Source organism: Oncorhynchus nerka, linkage group LG25 (genome assembly GCF_034236695.1).
Source record: "Oncorhynchus nerka isolate Pitt River linkage group LG25, Oner_Uvic_2.0, whole genome shotgun sequence".
Lineage (NCBI taxonomy): Eukaryota > Metazoa > Chordata > Actinopteri > Salmoniformes > Salmonidae > Oncorhynchus > Oncorhynchus nerka.
This window is the reverse complement of record NC_088420.1, coordinates 57,043,595-57,063,323: the sequence shown is the minus strand read 5'-3', so window position 1 is coordinate 57,063,323 and position 19,729 is coordinate 57,043,595. Positions and strand designations below refer to the sequence as shown.

Sequence of the window (19,729 nt, the reverse complement as noted above, 5' to 3'; positions counted from 1 at the left end):
ATCCATACAAAGTACATGAAGGGAGTTCGATTAGAATGGACTGGGATAAACCGGTCTATTGCCATGTTCAAGTGATAATCGGAACTACGAAACGGACATTTCCGACTTACTATCTGGTTGTGATTATACACGTTCCGCGTTACCAGTTAGCAAGTCGGACATTTCAATGACATAGTTCTGACTAGCACAAGAACGTGTCATAATGGCCCGGCACGTCACCGGGCTCAAATCGAGCATTTGTCAACAAAACGGTGTGATGAATCTTTCAGAAACCCAAAGCATGTATTTTCTATAAGCTATAATATATTATGTTACAATGTTTCAAAGTAGTTTTCATTGGGAAGGCAGGTAAAGCGAAAGGCTATATGCGTTTTTATTATAATAATTTTAAAAAGCAAACACTTTTACACGTGAAAACACTTAAATCCTAAATTCATTAGGCTACTCCACGTGCTTGACACTTGTTTTCTGCCATTTATGCAACATTCACGTGCTATTCGGAACTTGTGAACTCTGCCATTTTCAACTAGCATGAACACGACATTCACCGTCGGCTTTGACTGGGGTTGCTTTGTTGGCAATGACAGAGGTCAAACGTTTTCTGTAAGTCTTCACAATGTTTTCACACACTGTTGCTGGTATTTTGGCCCATTCCTCCATGCAGATCTCCTCTAGAGCAGTGATGTTTTGGGTCTGTTGCTGGGCAACATGGACTTTCAACTCCCTCCAACTCCCTTTCTATGGGGTTGAGATCTGGAGACTGGCTAGGCCACTCCAGGACCTTGAAATGCTTCTTACGAAGCCACTCATTCGTTGCCCGGGCGGTGTGTTTGGGATCATTGTCATGCTGAAAGACCCAGCCACGTTTCATCTTCAATGCCCTTGCTGATGGAAGGAGGTTTTTAACTCAAAATCTCACGATACATGGCCCCATTCATTCTTTCCTTTACACGGATCAGTCGTCCTGGTCCCATTGCAGAAAAACAGCCCCAAAGCATGATGTTTCCACCCCCATGCTTCACAGTAGGTATGGTGATCTTTGGATGCAACTCAGCATTCTTTGTCCTCCAAACACGACAAATCTAGTTTTTACCAAAAAGTTATATTTTGGTTTCATCTGACCATATGACATTCTCCCAATCTTCTTCTGGATCATCCAAATGCTCTCTAGCATGTACTGGCTTAAGCAGGGGGACACGTCTGGCACTGCAGGATTTGAGTCCCTGGCGGCGTAGTGTGTTACTGATGGTAGGCTTTGTTACTTTGGTCCCAGCTCTCTGCAGGTCATTCACTAGGTCCCCCCATGTGGTTCTGGGATTTTTGCTCACCGTTCTTGTGATCATTTTGACCCCACGGGGTGAGATCTTGCGTGAAGCCCCAGATCGAGGGAGATTATCAGTAGTCTTGTATGTCTTCCATTTCCTAATAATTGCTCCCACAGTTGATTTCTTCAAACCAAGCTGCTTACCTATTGCAGATTCAGTCTTCCCAGCCTGGTGCAGGTCTACAATTTTGTTTCTGGTGTCCTTTGACAGCTCGTTGGTCTTGGCCATAGTGGAGTTTGGAGTGTGACTGTTTGAGGTTGTGGACAGGTGTCTTTTATACTGATAACAAGTTCAAACAGGTGCCATTAATACAGGTAACGAGTGGAGGACAGAGGAGCCTCTTAAAGAAGAAGTTACAGGTCTGTGAGAGCCAGAAATCTTGCTTGTTTGTAGGTGACCAAATACTTATTTTCCACCATAATTTGCAAATAAATTCATAAAAAATCCTACAATGTGATTTTCTGGATTTTTTCCCCTCATTTTGTCTGTCATAGTTGAAGTGTACCTATGATGAAAATTACAGGCCTCTCTCATCTTTTTAAGTGGGAGAACTTGCATAATTGGTGGCTGACTAAATACTTTTTTGCCCCACTGTATCTCTCTGGCATTTTACATAATTTATGCAGCAGCATACAATACATTTTTGGACTCACCTTGTTGTGCTCTGCTCACTTGAACAGGAAGGTGGCGCTGCGGTCCTTCATGGGCAAATTTGGTCATTAAAGTCTGGCATTCAATGGATTTATGGTGCTTCAAAACAAATGGGAACTCTGAAAAAAACAAGATTGAATCATGATGATGTCATTGATCTTCAGGTCGTAGCTCTAGAAAGAGGCCGGATTTACAATTCTGAGTTGGAGTATTTTCACAGTCAGAACTCATTTATTCCCAACTTCCCAGTTGTCTTGAACTCACTGAAGTCAAGTTATCACCGGTTTCGAGTTAACAGTTGTTTTGAGCACAGCACAAATCATGCTTCATTGGCAGCATGGTCAATGTTGAATGTTTAGAATTTTAAATTTGGAAAAGAGACACTTAATCCAAGATTTAGGACCACACAGCCACTCCACTGAATAGCAGGCTAGTGATTGCTTTGCAATGCTTGCAGTCAGCTGCTGTCGCTGATTCCTTCCAAACCACTCATTGTTGAATTTGTGATTTCCAACTTGTTGTATAATGCTTATGTCCAATGAGCACTGATACGTTTCATCTATAATTTCTCTTCATTATTTCTCTTCATATGACACGGATAAGAAATTATTTGCCAGTAGATTGTCGACTTGATTCATGATAATGACTTCTAGCTAAGATTTTGAAAGTATGATGTTGACATGATCAGTCCAATCAAAGCTACTGTACATATAACGTGATTTGATGTAATTTTATTTGTGGCCAATGACCTTGAGCCTTCCTGGATGGGTACTTCTAATGTAACTCTATGGCAGCACCCAAGGAGATTTTCTAGCTCTACCCTTAGACTTGGTGGTGATGTAGGGTCCCCATGAGTGACAGAACACTGAGCCAATCACAGCACAAGACTGCATTTTCTGCTTGCTTGCCCCACCACCACAGAAAGCACTGAGCTAGGCTGAAACACCTGCATTTTGGAGCTGCCTTACTCAAGAAAACAAAAAAGAGACCATGTTTGTATGCAACTTTATTAACTCAATGATATATTTTTTACATTGTTTGCAAACATGTATTAATGCTAGAATAACATGTGAGTCTCAAAACAGTGGCGACCCTTCACCCCCCTGAATGACGGGTCACCACTGAATGACAACTCTCTTGCTGTGAAATAAAAATTGGGTTTGTTTTCAGGCCTTTTATGCGGGTTTTGAGTGGTCATTGGGCTATAATTTTTCTTGACCTGGCAACACTGTATACCCAGCTAATTCCCCCAGATTTAGGGTGACCACATGGCCCGGATTGTGCGGGACAGTAAAGTATTTTAGCGCTTTGTCCCTCAACCTAACAATTATGTCCCACATTTTATCAATAAATTAAAACACAACTAATTTGGAAAAAGGTTGATTTGTTCAGTACTTTATTCAGACTTCCTATTCATTTGATGAGAATTGACATTCCAACCTATATTTTGCAGTCACGTTACATTTATGACAATATATTATATAAGGATGTGACGCTGGTGATGTTAATCATTTCTCCAATCATTGTTGAGATCTCATATTCGGCGCAGCTCAAGAAACGTAGGCCAATGTCATACCAATCACATTTGTCAAATCCTTTTAGGCTCAATTCTAGCTAAACTTGGAGAGGACAGTTAACTACCAGTAATTTCAAAATGTGTACGTCTAATGAAGAGCTCTCCATAACATTCTCTAGACCAACCAGAAATGTTTCATGGGCCACATATTCCCAGATTTTCATAAAACAGCCACACAAGTGGTCTCTCGTTTCTAGCCCAACTTTTGCGGGAGGCATAAAAAGAGTAGGTTACGTGTGCTTCAATATTCATGTCTTGGCTACACTATACTTCGAATGTCCCTCAAAATCTTCCCATTGTCCAGTGGTGTAAAGTACTTAAGTAGTATTTTAAAGTATATTATTTAAGTAGTTTTTGGGGGTATCTGTATTTCACTATATATATTTTTGTTTACTTTTACTTTACTACATTCCTAAAGAAAATAATGTACATCTTACTCCATACATTTTCGCTGACACCCAAAAGTACTCATTACATTTTGACAGGAAAATTGTCCAATTCCCTACGGCCTCTGATCTGGCACTCACTAAACACAAACACTTTGTTTGTAAATTATGTCAGTGTTGGAGCATGCCCCTGGCTATCCGTCAATAAAAACAAACAAGAAAATGTTGCCGTCTGGTTTGCTTAATATAAGGAATGATCTAAATCTACCAATTATATGCATATCCTAGCTTCTGGGCCTGAGTGACAGGTAGTTTACTTTGGGCATGCTTTTCATCCGGACGTGAAAATACTGCCCCCTATCCCAAAGAAGTTAATGTAAGGAATTTTAAATGATTTATACTTTTACGTTTACTTTTGATACTTAAGTATATTTAAAACCAAATACTTTTAGAGTTTTACTCAAGTAGTATTTTACTTGGTGACTTTCACTTGAGTCATTTTCAGTTTAAAACTTATTGCTGCAGGGGCAGTATTGAGTAGCTTGGATGAAAGGTACCCAGAGGTGCCCAGAGTCAACGGCCTGCTCCCCAGTCCCAGTTGCTAATATATGCATATTATTATTAGTATTGGATAGAAAACCCTCTGAAGTTTCTAAAACTGTTTGAATGATGTCTGAGTATAACAGAACTCATATGGCAGGCAAAAATCTGAGAAGAAATCCAAACAGGAAGTGAGAAATCTGAGGTTGGTCGATATTCAACCCAGCCCCTATTGAATTCACAGTGGGATATGGATGAAGTTGCACTTCCTAGGGCTTCCACTAGATGTCAACCATCTTTAGAAACTTGAATGAGGCTTCTACTGTGTTGTGGGGCTGAATGGGAGCTGAATGAGCCAGGTGTCTGGCAGAGAGCCAATGGCTGGTCACACGCAATTCACATGATAGCGATCTGCGTTCCATGGCTTCTCTACACACAAAGGAATTCTCCGGATGGAACTTTATTGAAGATTTATGATAACAACACCCTAAAGATTGATTCTATACTTAGTTTGACAAGTTTCTTCGACCTGTAATATAACTTTTTGAAGTTTTCGTCCGACGTTCGGATGGACCTTCACGAGCATTTGGAGTTGTGTACTAAACGCGCTAACAAAAGTAGCTACTTGGACATAAATAATGGACATTATCGAACAAATCAAGCATTTATTGTGGAACTAGTATTCCTGGGAGTGAATTCCAATGAAGATCATCAAAGGTATAATTTATAATGTGATTTCTGATTTGTGTTGACTCCAACATGGCGGATAGTTTTATTTATTTTCTGAGCGCGGTCTCAGATTATTGCATGGTTTGCTTTTTCCGTAAAGTTTTTTGGAAATCTGACACAGCGGTTGCATTAAGGAGAGGTATATCTATAATTCCATGTGTATAACTTGTATTTTCATCTACATTTATGATGAGAATTTCTGTTGAATTGATGTGGCTATGCAAAATCACTGGATGTTTTTGGAACTAGTGAACGTACGCGCCAATGTAAACTCAGATTTTTTTATATAAATATGAACTTTATCAAACAAAACATACATGTATTGTGTAACATGAAGTCCTATGAGTGTCATCTGATGAAGATCATCAAAGGTTAGTGATTAATTTGATCTCTATTCGTGCGTTTTGTGACTCCTCTCTTTGGCTGGAAAAATGGCTGGGTTTTTCTGTGAGTTGGTGGTCACCTATCATAATCGTTTGTGGTGCTTTCGCTGTAAAGCCTATTTGAAATCGGACACTGTGGTGGGATTAACAACACGATTACCTTTAAAATGGTATAAAATCCATGTATGTTTGAGGAAATTTAATTATGAGAGTTCTGTTGTTTTGAATTTGGCGCCCTGCACTTTCACGGGCTGTTGTCATATCATCCCGTTAACGGGATCAAGTATGACAATTGAGGGCTTTTTACACTACTGCCGTTATCCTGCATTTGGGTATTTTAAATGGGGTTACCCTACCCGGAAGCTGCCGTTTCAAAACCAATGCAATCAATGCTAACCAGGTTCACCCGGGGTATAGGCCCATGGCATTAATCGAATCCCACATGTGGCTCGATAGCTTCATGTTGAATATATCATGGGGCATTTGTAGTCTGTAGAGTGTAGTGTATAACTTTCACGTTCGTGCTGATCACTTATGATTTACCATCTAGATTATGCGCAACACGTCTTCTCCGTCATGCACGTCTTCTAAACCCTCCCATTTTGCCCAAAGGCCACTTTCACAAGCAGTCACTGACATGCGCTTAGACGCAAGCACATATTGCAGTAATAGGACCACAGTAGAAACACAGATATTTGGCCAGTAATTCCCTTTTTATGATTGAAATGTATGGGAAAAGTGTATTGGTTATACATTTAACCAGAACGAAAATGTTTTGAAACTACCTCAAATTACTCAGGTTTGAGGTAGTTTCAGTTTTGCATGTGATGATCTGTTCTAAAAGCCTGACGATAATTATAGGCCTACCCCCTCAAAAATGCACTAAAAACGCATTGATACGTCAAGTAATTAGAAACGCTACTTTTTATAATTATGAAAAACAATGAGTGTCTGGGTTTTCTACGTGATAACAGATCAACTGTCCCTCTTATTCAGTAGCATGTCGTTATGATTCTTGCATCAATGAATAACTGTATGTATATGAAATGTAGTTACACTAGTGAGCACTAGATGGTGCCACTGCAGCTTATTTTGCCTCAGTCTTTCTAAGCAGACCCCAGTGATGTATAAACACAATAACCGTTTTCAATAGTGTGGCAAAGGGGACTTCAGCTGTAGTACTTACACTGATGTTCTTGCAGTTCAGTTGTTAGTAAACATCTTGACACCAAGAAATTTGGTGGCATCCTCAGAACCGGTCCCAAATCTGGACCTGCAATGTTCTTACGCTACCGGTGGTGCTTCTTTTGATCAAAACACAACAATAATCACACACTCATAACCTGCAAAACACTAATGTGTATACAGGCTTCTGTATATTAGACAATTAATATACTAGTAAACCTTTCATCCATAAACTACAGCAGCTTCTTTCAATTTACAACCCCCAAATCCATGGTATGCAATTAGGCTATTGTATATTAGAAAATCAATATACCAATAACCTCAAATTATATCAGCTATTGATTGCTTGAAAGAAAATAAATAAGCGAAGAGAACGACAATGGAAAGAAACAAGTTAGGGAGACAGACACTGGGGAGTTTGTAAATGTCTTCACAACACTGGACAGGTACTGGGACTACACAACAGACAAAGACACATTCAATATTAGGGGAAAATGGTTTAATTTTGGAGACAGAGGCAAAGAAACACCACACATGAACAAACATTTACCAAATAAAACATCGACTTGGCTTTCCAACTACACACCACTCATTCTATGGTAAAAACAGAAAAATCTAACGACACAGGTAAAAAGCAAAAAGCCCAGAACTAAAACAACAAATAATTAACTTTCTATTAAACTAATACATTTATTTATCCATCCACACAAGTTGCCTATAATCAATCCAGATGGTCATTTATAATAACCATGTGGACAGAGCACAATACTACTAACATGAAACTTACCACAATTTTAGACCCCCGCCCCCCCCACCCCAAAAAAGTGAATAACAAAGTGAGGAACATGTAGAGAGCAAGTTGATGAAATCAAAATTAAGGTTATTTTAAGAAATAAAACATACTACCAAAACTGTTCTCATTGACAACCACCAAGAAGCCTAACTCAGGACCCACATTCAAGGCGAGGCCTTATAGAGAGGCCAGACATTTTTTTCCAATATAGATTTTTTTCTTTAATTATTTCCAATATAAAAAAGCTTCACTGGTACAAAATACATATGAACAACCAGTATTGTAGAAATTGGAAAGAGCCTGTTTTTGTAATTTTGTTATTTTCAAATCCCACCCAAGTTTTAAAAAAGTTTGTTAATTAAAACAGAAAATCACTACTGTAATAATGCTTTACAGATCAGATAACATCAAGATGCACCGCGACTTTGGTTTTTCTCAAGACAACACAAACATCTATCAAATCATTTATGTGGAGAAGAACATGAACAAATAATTCATATCAATTATTAATCAGACAATAAAAATGGTACAGAACGAGGACAGATAGATTGTTGACCAAGACAATATCTAAGAGACGCAAAGCTACCACATACCTTTGTCAAATAGCACTTCAGAGTATGAGAGAGCAGTGAGCACTGACAGAAATACTGAGACTACATCCAATATGGGACCCTATTCCCTATCTGCCCTGGTCAAAATTAGTGCACTATGTAGGGAGTAGGGTGCAATTTGGAACGCACACCCAAAAATGGTGGTTGTGACGGAAGCCCCCGAAGTGAGTCTCAAGTTCCTATACCCTGACCCATGTGTGATTTTATATTGTGCTTATATTTCAACATTTTCAGTAACACTTCTTTTTACAATAGTTTTAGAACTAACTACCTGCTATAATCAATTCAATATTAACTAGCATTGGTTATCAGTTTGTTGTAGCCTACATACTAAATTATTTTTTAGAAAACTGTCATAAAGACAAATCAATGTTTATAATATGGCACACTTCCCAGGTTTTGGTTGATGCAAAAAATGATATTTATTTTATTTCTATTATAATCAATAAATCAATATACAACCACTACCATTTTGCCAAATAACAAGCATTCATAATATACATCGTCTCTGACTGTACCGTAAAGTACTCAACTCTGTCACTCACCAACAAGGGGATTTGTCTTAAAAAGTTTAGGGTTGTTTCTTGTATAATAATTTTAAAAAAGTACTTGCCAAAGTGTTAAAATTCACACATCACATTAGAACCAATAACTTGACACAAAGTGGGAAAAAAACAGAGGGTGATTTAGCCTTAATGACACACTGGTATCAATATAATAACAACCATGCCAAAATAAAAAATAAAAGAGCGTTACCTAACTTCAGCAATCTCTAATAATAACAACCAAGGCCTAATAGTATCTGTGTAGGCAGTTTCTAGACATATAATATGGCACTTTGATTATTGTATTGCATTTGGATATAAAAACACACTGCAAAAAGCACATGCTCCATCATATTGAACGCAAAATATTTTTTTATTAGTAGTACCTTGGTAGTTCTGGGAAGTGCCACCAACCCATGCTTCAAAGACAAAAAGATTAGCAAAAAAGTGAACATTTCCCCTAATATGTCTGCTAATAACTGACAAACTACTCCCATTCAACAAACAAAACTCCAAACTCCTCTCAACAATTGCTGCTAGAACTCCCAAGCTAAAACTGATGCCATCTGTGGTGATTTAAAAAAATAAATTAAAGTGTTTAAAATGGCAACAATTGTGCATTTTGTGTCTTGTTAATCCCAAATCTGTTGCGAAAGACACCTTACGCAGTGCTTGCATCTTCCACACAGAGCTGAATCTCAAACACACAGGACCCTGAGTTGACAACCCTTGTTTAGAACCATTTGGGTCGTAGTCAATAGGGCAAACCGTAGCAAACCGGAAAATGAAAACAGGCAGATCTTATTGGGCAAGTTCAGATAGTCTCCCATGCTTGATTCTGTTTTGTGCCTAGTGAATACGACCCCGGTACACCTTTTTCTTTTTGGGGAACCTATCTTTGGGGGGCTGGATGTAAATGATTTGAGCTGACCCATCAGCTTCGCAGTTCAACTGACAGAAAGTAGGCTAGTCCATTATCACCCCTATGCTGAAACATGGAATGCTTTTGTAAACCAACACTGTTTTGGTGGGGGTGAGTCGAGCAGTGTTAACACATAGATACTGTGCGTAAGTTTTGAATAGAAAAGTTTTTTTTAATGTGTGATAAACTAATATCTTATCACCAACAAAGAAATTCTGTGTGTGTGTGTGTGAGTGACCAAATAAAAATTCTCGCTCACGTTCAGGGGCTCCGAGTGTTTTTACGGTCACAAAACAAAGTGTGTGTGAGAAAATGGGCACCGTCACATATTGTAAGAAGTTAAAATACTGTGTGTGTGAGTTTGACACATGGGCACTTTAAAAACAAAAAAGGATCATCTGTCTTCTGTGTTCAATACAAGGCATCTACACTAAACAAAAACTCAAACATCCATTTATCAAATAAATTCTCATCAAGAAGAAATTCACCAAAAATTCTCAAGTACCTTAAGTAAGAATTTAACACCAAGTTTTAATCGTTCTCTTTTTTTTAAAGTAGGAAAAAACAAATTCAGTCTATATACTCCCCAAGATGACACAATGACAATCTATTATCTGATGTGTCCAAAAAAGCTAATAATCCATAAAGGAATTCTGACAATACAGTGACTTCAGAAAGTATTCACACCCCTTGACTTTTCCCACATTTTGTTTTGTTACAGCTTGAATTTCAAAATGGATTAAATATAGATTATCTTGGTCCATGGCCTACCCAAAATACCCCATAATGTCAAAGTGGACGCGGACGTTATTCCAAATTGACAAATTAATTAAAAAATATATAAATCTGAGTATTCAACCCTTTTGTTATGGCAAGCATAAATAAGTTCATAAAATAAGTTGCATGGACCCGCTCAGTGTGCAAAAGTGTTTAACACTCTCTCTGTACCCCACACATACAATTATCTGTAAGGTCCCTCAATTGAGCAGTGAAGTATAAACACAGATTCAGCACAAAGACCAGGGAGATTTTCCAATGCCTTGCAAAGAAGGGCACCTATTGGTAGATGGGGCAAAAAAAATAGACATTGAATATCCTTTTGAGCATGGTGAAGTTATTAATTACACATAGTATGGTATATCAATACACCCAGACACCACAACTCAGTTGCCGGAGAGGAAGGAAACCGCTCAGGGATTTCCCCATGAGGCCAATGGTGACTTTAAAACAGTTAAATTTTAATGGTTGTGATAGGAGAAAACTGTAGTTACGCAACAATACTAACCTACTAATTGAAAGAGTGAAAAGGAAGCCTGTACAGAAAAATAATATTCCAAAACCTGCATAATGTTTTCAACAAGGCACTAAATGAATACTGAAAAAGAATTGGCAAAGCAAATCGTTAAGGACATGAGTTTTTCAGGATAAAAAAAAGACAGAATGGTGCTAAACACAGGCTAAATCCTAGAGGGTAACCTGCTTCAGTCTGCTTTCCACCAGACACTGGCCGATGAATTCACCTTTCAACCTCACACACAAGGCCAAATCTACACTGGAGTTGCTTACCAAGAAGAGAGTGCATGCTTCAGTTAAGCTGGCACCTAGCCAAACTCGGCTAGCCTGGTTAAATGACCTTCCTTTGAAAAAAGAAGAGGAAATAGTACGGTTGGACCATTTTGAGACGCCGTAGCCAATATACACTTCCTCAGTAAGAATTAATCTAACTCAAGAAATCTGTCATTCATTTTGATGAAGATTTATCTTAGTCGGGGCAATTTTACATTAAGTTGTTTCGTGCAGTATTTGTCAATTAAAACATTTGCATGAAAACGAGTCGTCTCTTGTTGCATGACAAAGACTTTATTAAAGAATCCCTAATGTTGACCAATCACCAAAAAAATCAGCACAGAAGTCCAAACGAATAAAAACGTCACAAAATTTTGTCATAATATATTCAAACTCCACCGAACTGTTTCAGCTGGGAAGCACGCGGACACAATTACCCAGAAAGACTCACAGCTGTAATCGCTGCCAAAGGTGCTTCTACAAAGTATTGAATCGGGTGTGAATACTTACTTAAATGATATATTTTTGTATTTAGTTTGTCAATAATTTGTGCCAACATTTCTGAAACCATGTTTTTCACAGTCATCTTATGGTACGGTACATTGTGTGTAGATGAGTGAGGGGAAAAAATCTAGTCATCCATTGTGAATTCAGAACAGAATGTGGAATAAGTCAAGGGATATGAGAACTTTCTGAAGGCACTGTACATGTAAATAAGTAGGAATTACATCACCACTCGTAATGACATTTATTTTTTCGAAAGGTTGTGTTGATCGAGCAAACAGTTGTTTTTTTAATCCTCTTTAAAAACTTGAAACACTTAGACCCTAGCAGATGACATTACAACATAATCTACAAAATAACCCCAAAGTTAACCTAAACTTCTATAGATTCAATGGTATAAAATATAGGTAATCTAAGTGTGCATTTAAACCACAGATTGTCTATTTGTGAATCGGTTCTAAAAAGTTCATGTAGGTAGTCATAGCAAATCTACCTTTTAATTGTGCCGTAAATATTTTTGGGAATAAAGAATAAAGCTAAATAGGTAAATAAACTGTTATATTTTCATTAATGAAAACCAAGTCACCAACAGCCTTAGCGAGAAAATTGAAAATCTTTACAATGCCTTCTTGAATATTAAATGTGAAAAGCCATAACAACGCACTGAGGGGAATTCCGGTTGATAATCAGACTTGTTTTGAAAATTGTTTTGCTAGTCGAGTGGTCTTAGTGTGCAGCCGAAATGGCACCCTATTCCCTACATAGTGCACTACACTTTTGACTAGAGCCCTGGCGGCAAATAAAAATCAGTGCACTAAATAGGGAATAGGGTGTCATTTCAGACACAACCTTATAGTATGTTGTTTCAGAAGCCAGCATATTGCTAAATGGCACAAAGTAGCACTGTGCCGTGCTAGTCCCTGTATTAAAACTTTCAAGTGAACTTTAGACCGAGAGAAGAGGTTAAAAGAAACAACATAAAAACAAGCAAATTACAAAATTAAAAAAGAATAAACTATCCCACAGGCTTTTAAAACAATGTTTTTTTCTGCATTTGCTAAATAGTCTCTTAAATGAAATAAGCGCAGGTAAGATTTCACATTGATTTTGCTTGTCCTCCCTCCCTTCCCTCCCATTACATTTATACAGAAAAACTAGAGAAAAATGAAGTTACATGCGAAAGAAATTGGACTTATCCAAAATGGCAGCCTATTCCCTATATAGTGCAGCACCTAGCACTGATCAAAAAGGCTTTGGTCAGAAGTAGTGCACTATACAGGGTGCCATTTTGGATACAACCAATCAGGTTGAGCTATGATCAAATTTCATATGTCAAAGGTCAGTGGGGGGGGTGTGGTCAGGTAGCCTATTGGTCAGGCGAGCTTTAGCGAGACATCAGAGACAACAATGGTGGGAGGATGATGAGGAGTAGCCAGGAGGAAGAGGAGGAGTTTTGGGTTGGCTTTCAACACCATGAGGACATGCTAGGCTAACGATGAGCAAACAGGCATGGAGATTTTTTCTAAAAAAGGGAAGAAAAAACACGAAAGGAGAGAGGTAGAGAGAGCGAGAGAGAGAGAGAGAGACAGAGAGGGAGAAAGAAGTTAGCCACAGCACAATAACCTTTCAAACATGAGGCACCAACAACGACAAACAATGCCAACCACCACATATAACATAATGACAATTGGGGATGTTTCCCCACACACACACAAAACAATACAGTTTGATACAGGAAATGACATCATCAGATTAGGAAATGACATCACTAGACGTATGTTAGACAGTCAGACATGCACATACACTTGGCACTCAAAGTGATGCATCTCTAACCAGTCAGTCCCTTCAGGAGAGACATGGATGGATGGAATGATTGGAAGAAGTTAATTATGAAAAGAAGTGAGCAGAGGTAGCCCCAGCAGCTTGACATTGCTTGGTTTTAAGAAAGAAAAAGAATGAATGATGGAAGCAGAGAGAAAAAGTGAAAGAGCTTCACATATTAAGAGGTAACAGATCAATGCAACAGACTGAAGCCCAAGAGCTCTGATAGTCTGATCCTTAGTCAACCCGTCTATTTTAAACCTAGTAAGTAGATATAATGAAATGGTACAGAAATAATCAAATCTGGTGTTCCCTCTTATATATCACAACACAAAATACCCTTTTGAACACTGGCTCTAGTGATAGCTATAAATAATCATATAAATTAACACACTTTATACCACTCTTAAAAATTACATGATGAAACTGTAAAAGGAATGGATGCAGTAATAATAGACATGTAAAGAACATAACCGGTTTAAGATAACAAGACCCCAGTGGAGTGAGTCTGAATGACACCCACGATAGTAGTAAGGCGCCCCTGGGGCCAATTAGGGTTAAGTGCCTTGCTCACGGGCACATCGGCAGATTTGTGACATTGTCGGCTTAGGTATTCGAACCAGCGACCTTTCGGTTACTGGCCCAACGCTCTAACCTCTAGGCTACCTGCCACCCTATTAATTAAGTCTCTGCTGTGGTGATCAGATGGCCTTGGCTTTAGTCGTGGGTTGGGTAGACTTAGACTTACCCGTGTAATGCTAACATAGAGCCTGGGGAAAATGGCCCCTGCCCTGGGTAAGATCAGTAGGGTTTGCTGTCGTTCTTAGAGCGCTTCAGCTGCACCTTGAGCCTCTTCATGCCGATCTGGAAGCCGTTCATGGCCTGGATGGCGGCCTGTGCCGACACTGGATTGTCGTAGCTGACAAACCCTGAGGAATGGAGGAAGGAAATTAGGGCTAGTGACATACCAAACTCAAACCAATGAGGCAAAAAAACAAGTCTTCAGAGATTTCCATGAGATACAAGGGGGCTGTGATCAATGAGTTCAACAGATAACAGTCCTAAATAACCCTAATCTTTTCCAGAAATACGGACATCAAATCGGAATGGTATAATTGGTTTGACAACCAACAACGCATATTTAATAAAGAAAATCAAGCGATGACTGTTTATCAAAATGTACAGTGCATCCAGAAAGTATTCAGACCCCTTGCCTTTTCCACATTTTGTTAAGCTAAGCCTTATTCTAAAATCGATTAAATAGTATTTTCTCCTCATCAATACCCCATAATAACAAAGCGAAAAACAGGTTTAGAAATGTTGCAAATGTATAAAAAAAATACCTTATTTACATAACTATTCAGACCCTTTGCTATGAGACTCGAAATGGAGCTCCGATGCATCCTGTTTCCATTGATCTTCCTTGAGATGTTTCTACCAAGCCATGAGGTCGAAATAATTGTCCGTAGAGCTCCGAGACAGGATTGTGTCGAGGCACAGATTTGGGGAAGGGTACCCAAAAAAAATCTGCAGCATTGAATGTCTCCAAGAACACAGTGGCCTCTATCATTCTTAAATGGAACAAGATTGGAACCACCAAGACTTCCTAGAGTTGGCCACCTGGCCAAACTGAGCAATCAGGGGAGAAGGGCCTTGGTCAGGGAGGTGACCAAGAACCCGATGGTCACTCTGACAGAGCTCCAGAGGTCCTCTGTGGGGATGGGAGAACCTTCCAGAAGGACAACCATCTCTGCAGCACTCCACCAATCAGGCGTATATGGTAGAGTGGCCAGACTGAAGCCACAACTCAGTAAAAGGCACATGACAGTCCGCTTGGAGTTTGCCAAAATGCACCTAAAGACTCTGACCATGAGAAACAAGATTCTCTGGTCTGATGAACCCAAGATGGAACTCCCCTGCTCCAGAGAGCTCAGGACCTCAGACTGTGGCGAAGGTTCACCTTCCAACAGGACAAAGACCCTAAGCACACAGCCAAAAGTCAACACAGGAGTGGCTCCGGGACTCTGAATGTCCTTGAGTGGCCCAGACAGAGCCCAATCTAACATCTCTGGAGAGACCTGAAAATAGCTGTGCAGGGACACTCCCGATCCAACCTGACAAGAGCTTGACAGGATCTGCAGAGAAGAATGGGAGAAACTCCCCAAATACAGGTGTGCCAAGCTTGTAGCGTCATACCCAAGAAGACTTGAGGATGTAAAAAAAAATGCCACTGCCAAACGTCCTTCAAAAAAGTACTGAGTAAAAGTTCTGAATACTTACGTAAATGTAGTTGAATTTTTTATGTTTTTTAAATTTTATTTCAAATTAGCAAAAATGTCTAAAAACCAGTTTTTCTTTGTCATTATGAGATATTGTGTGTAGATTGATGAGGGGAAAAAACGATTTAATACATTTTAGAATAAGGCTGTAATGTAACGAAATGTGGAAAAAGTCAAGGGGTCTGAATACTTTTCGAATGCACTGTAGCTGGTTAATGATCCTGCTTTCTACCCCAGCGGCCATTGAGCCAGTTATTTCTCATGTTTGGAGGCAGCAGACTACATACCGAAGCACTTGCTCAGATTGGTCTGTTTGTCGATGAAGACTTTGGCAGAGACGACACTTCCAAAAGGCATGAACATCTGCAGGACATCCTGGTCTCCAAACTCCTGGGGCAGGTGGTAAATGAACAGGTTGGCTCCCTCAGGACCTGAGGGAGAGAAAGCAGAAAGAGCAAGAGGGGAGAGGATCGCAGGGGAGGAGAGAGAGGGGTGGAGAGGAGAAAAGGAGAGGTAGAGAGGAGACAGATAGACAGATCAACAGATCAAGAAACATAATCATGTGGCATGACGCACAGCTGTGGCCAGCAGACTGACCTGGGTTCAAAATTGTATTGGAAATCTTTCCAATACTCAATCTGTGCTTGATTGAGCTCGCCTGGAACCAATGGAATAGTCCCAAGAGCACCAAAGCCTTCCAATCTGGCACTTGAGGGCCCTGAAGTTCCCCTTAGGTGCAGATCTAGGATCAGCTTCTCCCCTCCCACAATCCTAACCACTGCGAAACTGACCCAAGATCAGCTTCCAGGCCGGGGCAACTCATCTTATTCCCACTAGTGGCAAGCTCAAGCAAATGCTGAAAGTATTTGAAAGAAAACCAATACTACCTGACCACACATTGTGGTTAGTGTGTGGACTGAGACTCACCCTCCCTCTGGCTCCCAGCTGAAGGAGCAATGAAGGAGAGGAGAGGATGGAGTTTTAGATTTGTTTTTTGAGAAAGAGAGATACTGGTACTAAGTAAACATATGACACTGCGCCCTATGTTTAGTCGATTATTTTCTTTCAATGTCATACATCGTTTACTTGCAAAGCCCATTTGGGCTTACAAGAAACTAGTTGAGACACACATGGCCAAAACATTGATATTTGCATGACATTTTTGGTAATTTAGCAGACTTACAGTCAATGCATTCCACTTAAGGTAGCTAGGTAAGGCAACTATATATCACAATCAATGTAAGTTAACAAGACAACATTTGCAGCCTAACTGGTGTGTGGACTGAGACTCACCCTCCTTCTGGCTCCCGCCGGCTGCTCCCTGCAGTAGGGACTGGCTGTAGAGGGAAGGCAGGGCGGAGGCCGTGTACTGCTGCATCCCTGAATAGGCCTGAGTCAGTGCGTCCATGGAACTCGCCCCCGAGCCGTTCGCCATCGAGGCCCCCAGTCCTCCGTTCATAGCCGCCATTCCTAACACAGTAGACGTAAAGATATCATTTATTTTGACAATTCAAAAATACAGATTACATCCATGCAACTGGATACAACAGCCAGAAGAAAGGCCTCGACACCTAAAGTTCTCTCTACCATACAGACTGGCATACACTTGGGATTAAAATGACACTAGTCTAGTCCTATACTAAATAGCTATTTCAATGGATATTCTCCCAAGCATTCTTTTCAGTCCAAACCAGGCAATGTGTGCGTAAAACCAGCCCTTACTCCAACATTTGACAATCATGAACGTGGGCAACCATACAGTAAAGAAGCCTGAACATCAACAGAACACAGCGGCTTCATCAACACAATTAATTAAGGTATGATTTGAATGGCCAAAAAACAAAAAAGGTTGAAGAAAAGGTAGTGAAGTCATTGTTTTTAGGGCAGTACTCACGGTTGGAGTACTCACCGCTGACACCCCCAGTGAGGGCGTTGAGGTTGTTGAGACCCATGGAGGTCCCTGTCAGGCCCCCGCCGAGGCCCTGGGTCAGGCCCAGAGAGGCCAGGGTGTTCATGGCTGCACCAGCGCTGGAGCCTGCAGTCTGGCCTGCTGCTGGGGAGGAGAGGGGTCAGATGTTACTATTAGGTGTCGTTTAAGCCTAGCAAAGATGTGGTATAGTGGAGTAGATAGAGCAGGCCAAGCAATTGAATACGACGCAGGTGCACTCGTAGGTGTCTTTCTTTGGGGACACAGAATCTTAATCCTGGACTAAAAAGCAAGTTCAATGGGGAATCTCCATCAAAAAGTTTTTAGTTCAGGACTATGTTAAATCTGTGTCATAAGATTAAGCGCCGTATATTTTTTTGTGAGCAGTACATTTTTTATAGAGCGAAAAATGAAGGGAGAAACTAACATTGGCCTCAGACTGCTAGATTACCTGGACTATAGAGAGACACTGGGCTATAGTTACCTGAGTTATAGAGATTACCTAGAGCTCCGTTGGCTGACAGGGCGTTGGAGCCGCCGCCTGAGTTCTGGGCTACAGAGGCAGCAGCAGCTAACGTTGCCAGGTTCTGCAGCTGCAGCTGGTTCACACCTGGAAGAGGTGAGTGAGAGAGAGGTTGTTTTATTTCAACTTTATTTATTCAAGTATGTCAATTAAGAGCAGATGCTTATTTGCAATGACAACCAAGAGGGGGAAATGGAGCTGCATTAGCTGTTCTTATGGGAGACCAGAAGAGCGGAATCATTCGCATACAGAAAGAAATGGCAAAAACAAGAAGACTTCATAGCATTGACATATAACAGGAAAAGAAGTGGCCCTGGCACCCTGCCTTGAGGCACTGCACCGGTTCTTGATTTTCACCCCTATAAATTTGTCCCCAGCAGACTTGTATCTCCTAGAATAGCTACTGTGATTAATGTTCCAATCTTATTCAACGGTAATGCGATTTTAGTGGTTGTGAAACTATGTGGGAGTAAAGCATCGTGACAGAAGGTTATTTACATGAACAGTTGTATGTTTATCAGAGTGGGTTTGAGTTGTGGAGGACGGGAACAGGGACCGGGAAAAAAATGAGTGACTCACCTCCTAGCCTCTGCATGCCACCAAAATTACTCTGGTTACTGGTAGATGTCGCCTGTTGGAGCAACTGTAAAAGAAAGAGAGAGTTCTAGAACAGAGTAAAGTAGACTTGTGCTCATTCCCAATAATTTTTGTCTTTCCTTGATTCCCCACGTCCTCTCTCGTCTTTTTCAAAACTCATTGAAGGTCCGCGGGTAGGGCCCTTCTCAAATGTGTTTTGAGAAAAAGGAGAGGAACTTCTCCTCCAATGTAGAGACAGATAGGAGGTGACAAGGACCTGAGGAAAAGTATGACTTCTCAGAATGTCATGCTTTCCCAACAATGATAAACATGCATGTAGCCTATATTTATGAATATGTATGTCAATGGTTTCAATTTACTGCCAGGTACTGTACTGTGAGGCCTCCCAGCCCTGCCAGGTTACTGTGGCGTACTATGGTGTATTAAGGTGTACTTACTGCCAAGTACTGTGGGGTGAGGCCTCCCAGCCCTGCCAGGTTTCCCCAGGTGGAGGCGCTGTTGAGCTGCTGCATCTGTTGGGCCATCTGCTGCTGCAGGCGCCGCTGCTCTTTGTCCCTCTGAGTGTCCGCAAACTTACACACCATGGGAGAGGAGCAGCCCTGTAGTGGGGGAGGAGCGAGAGTTAGATTTCACCAAGTCAAGTTCACACACACACACACACTATCAGAAACACAGACACTATCACAACAGTCAAATCCATGGGATTTTCCAGGAAGAACTATCGTGGAGGGTATACTATGCCCTGTGGTAATCTGGGGAATGTATTTCTTTAAGTGTTGCATTCAAAATAGGAAATAAACAATTAGAACATTGTCATGCACGACTAAGCCAGGCTACATTCCACAGACAGAACCAGGAAGGGATCA

At 40.4% G+C, this 19,729-nt stretch overlaps 1 protein-coding gene across 12 annotated transcripts in view; it reads right to left on the bottom strand.

Moving 5' to 3' along the window:
• Nucleotides 1–7,259: 7,259 nt before the first annotated feature.
• The window catches only part of LOC115109713 (CUGBP Elav-like family member 2), a 73,020-nt gene continuing 60,550 nt past the window's right edge, over nucleotides 7,260–19,729 (bottom strand). For 4 of the 12 annotated variants that reach the window (XM_029634969.2, XM_029634976.2, XM_029634979.2 and 1 more), the window contains exons 7-14: nucleotides 19,301–19,462; nucleotides 18,846–18,909; nucleotides 18,228–18,353; nucleotides 17,711–17,869; nucleotides 17,110–17,286; nucleotides 16,744–16,761; nucleotides 16,104–16,247; nucleotides 7,260–14,466 (exon numbers count right to left, since the gene is read on the bottom strand). In XM_029634969.2, the coding sequence (XP_029490829.1) occupies nucleotides 14,339–14,466; nucleotides 16,104–16,247; nucleotides 16,744–16,761; nucleotides 17,110–17,286; nucleotides 17,711–17,869; nucleotides 18,228–18,353; nucleotides 18,846–18,909; nucleotides 19,301–19,462 (978 nt within the window). In that variant the 3' untranslated portion in view covers nucleotides 7,260–14,338. The remainder of the gene's footprint in view (nucleotides 14,467–16,103; nucleotides 16,248–16,743; nucleotides 16,762–17,109; nucleotides 17,287–17,710; nucleotides 17,870–18,227; nucleotides 18,354–18,845; nucleotides 18,910–19,300; nucleotides 19,463–19,729) is intronic. The other 8 variants (XR_003860541.2, XM_029634973.2, XM_029634974.2 and 5 more) reach the window with 8 other exon arrangements.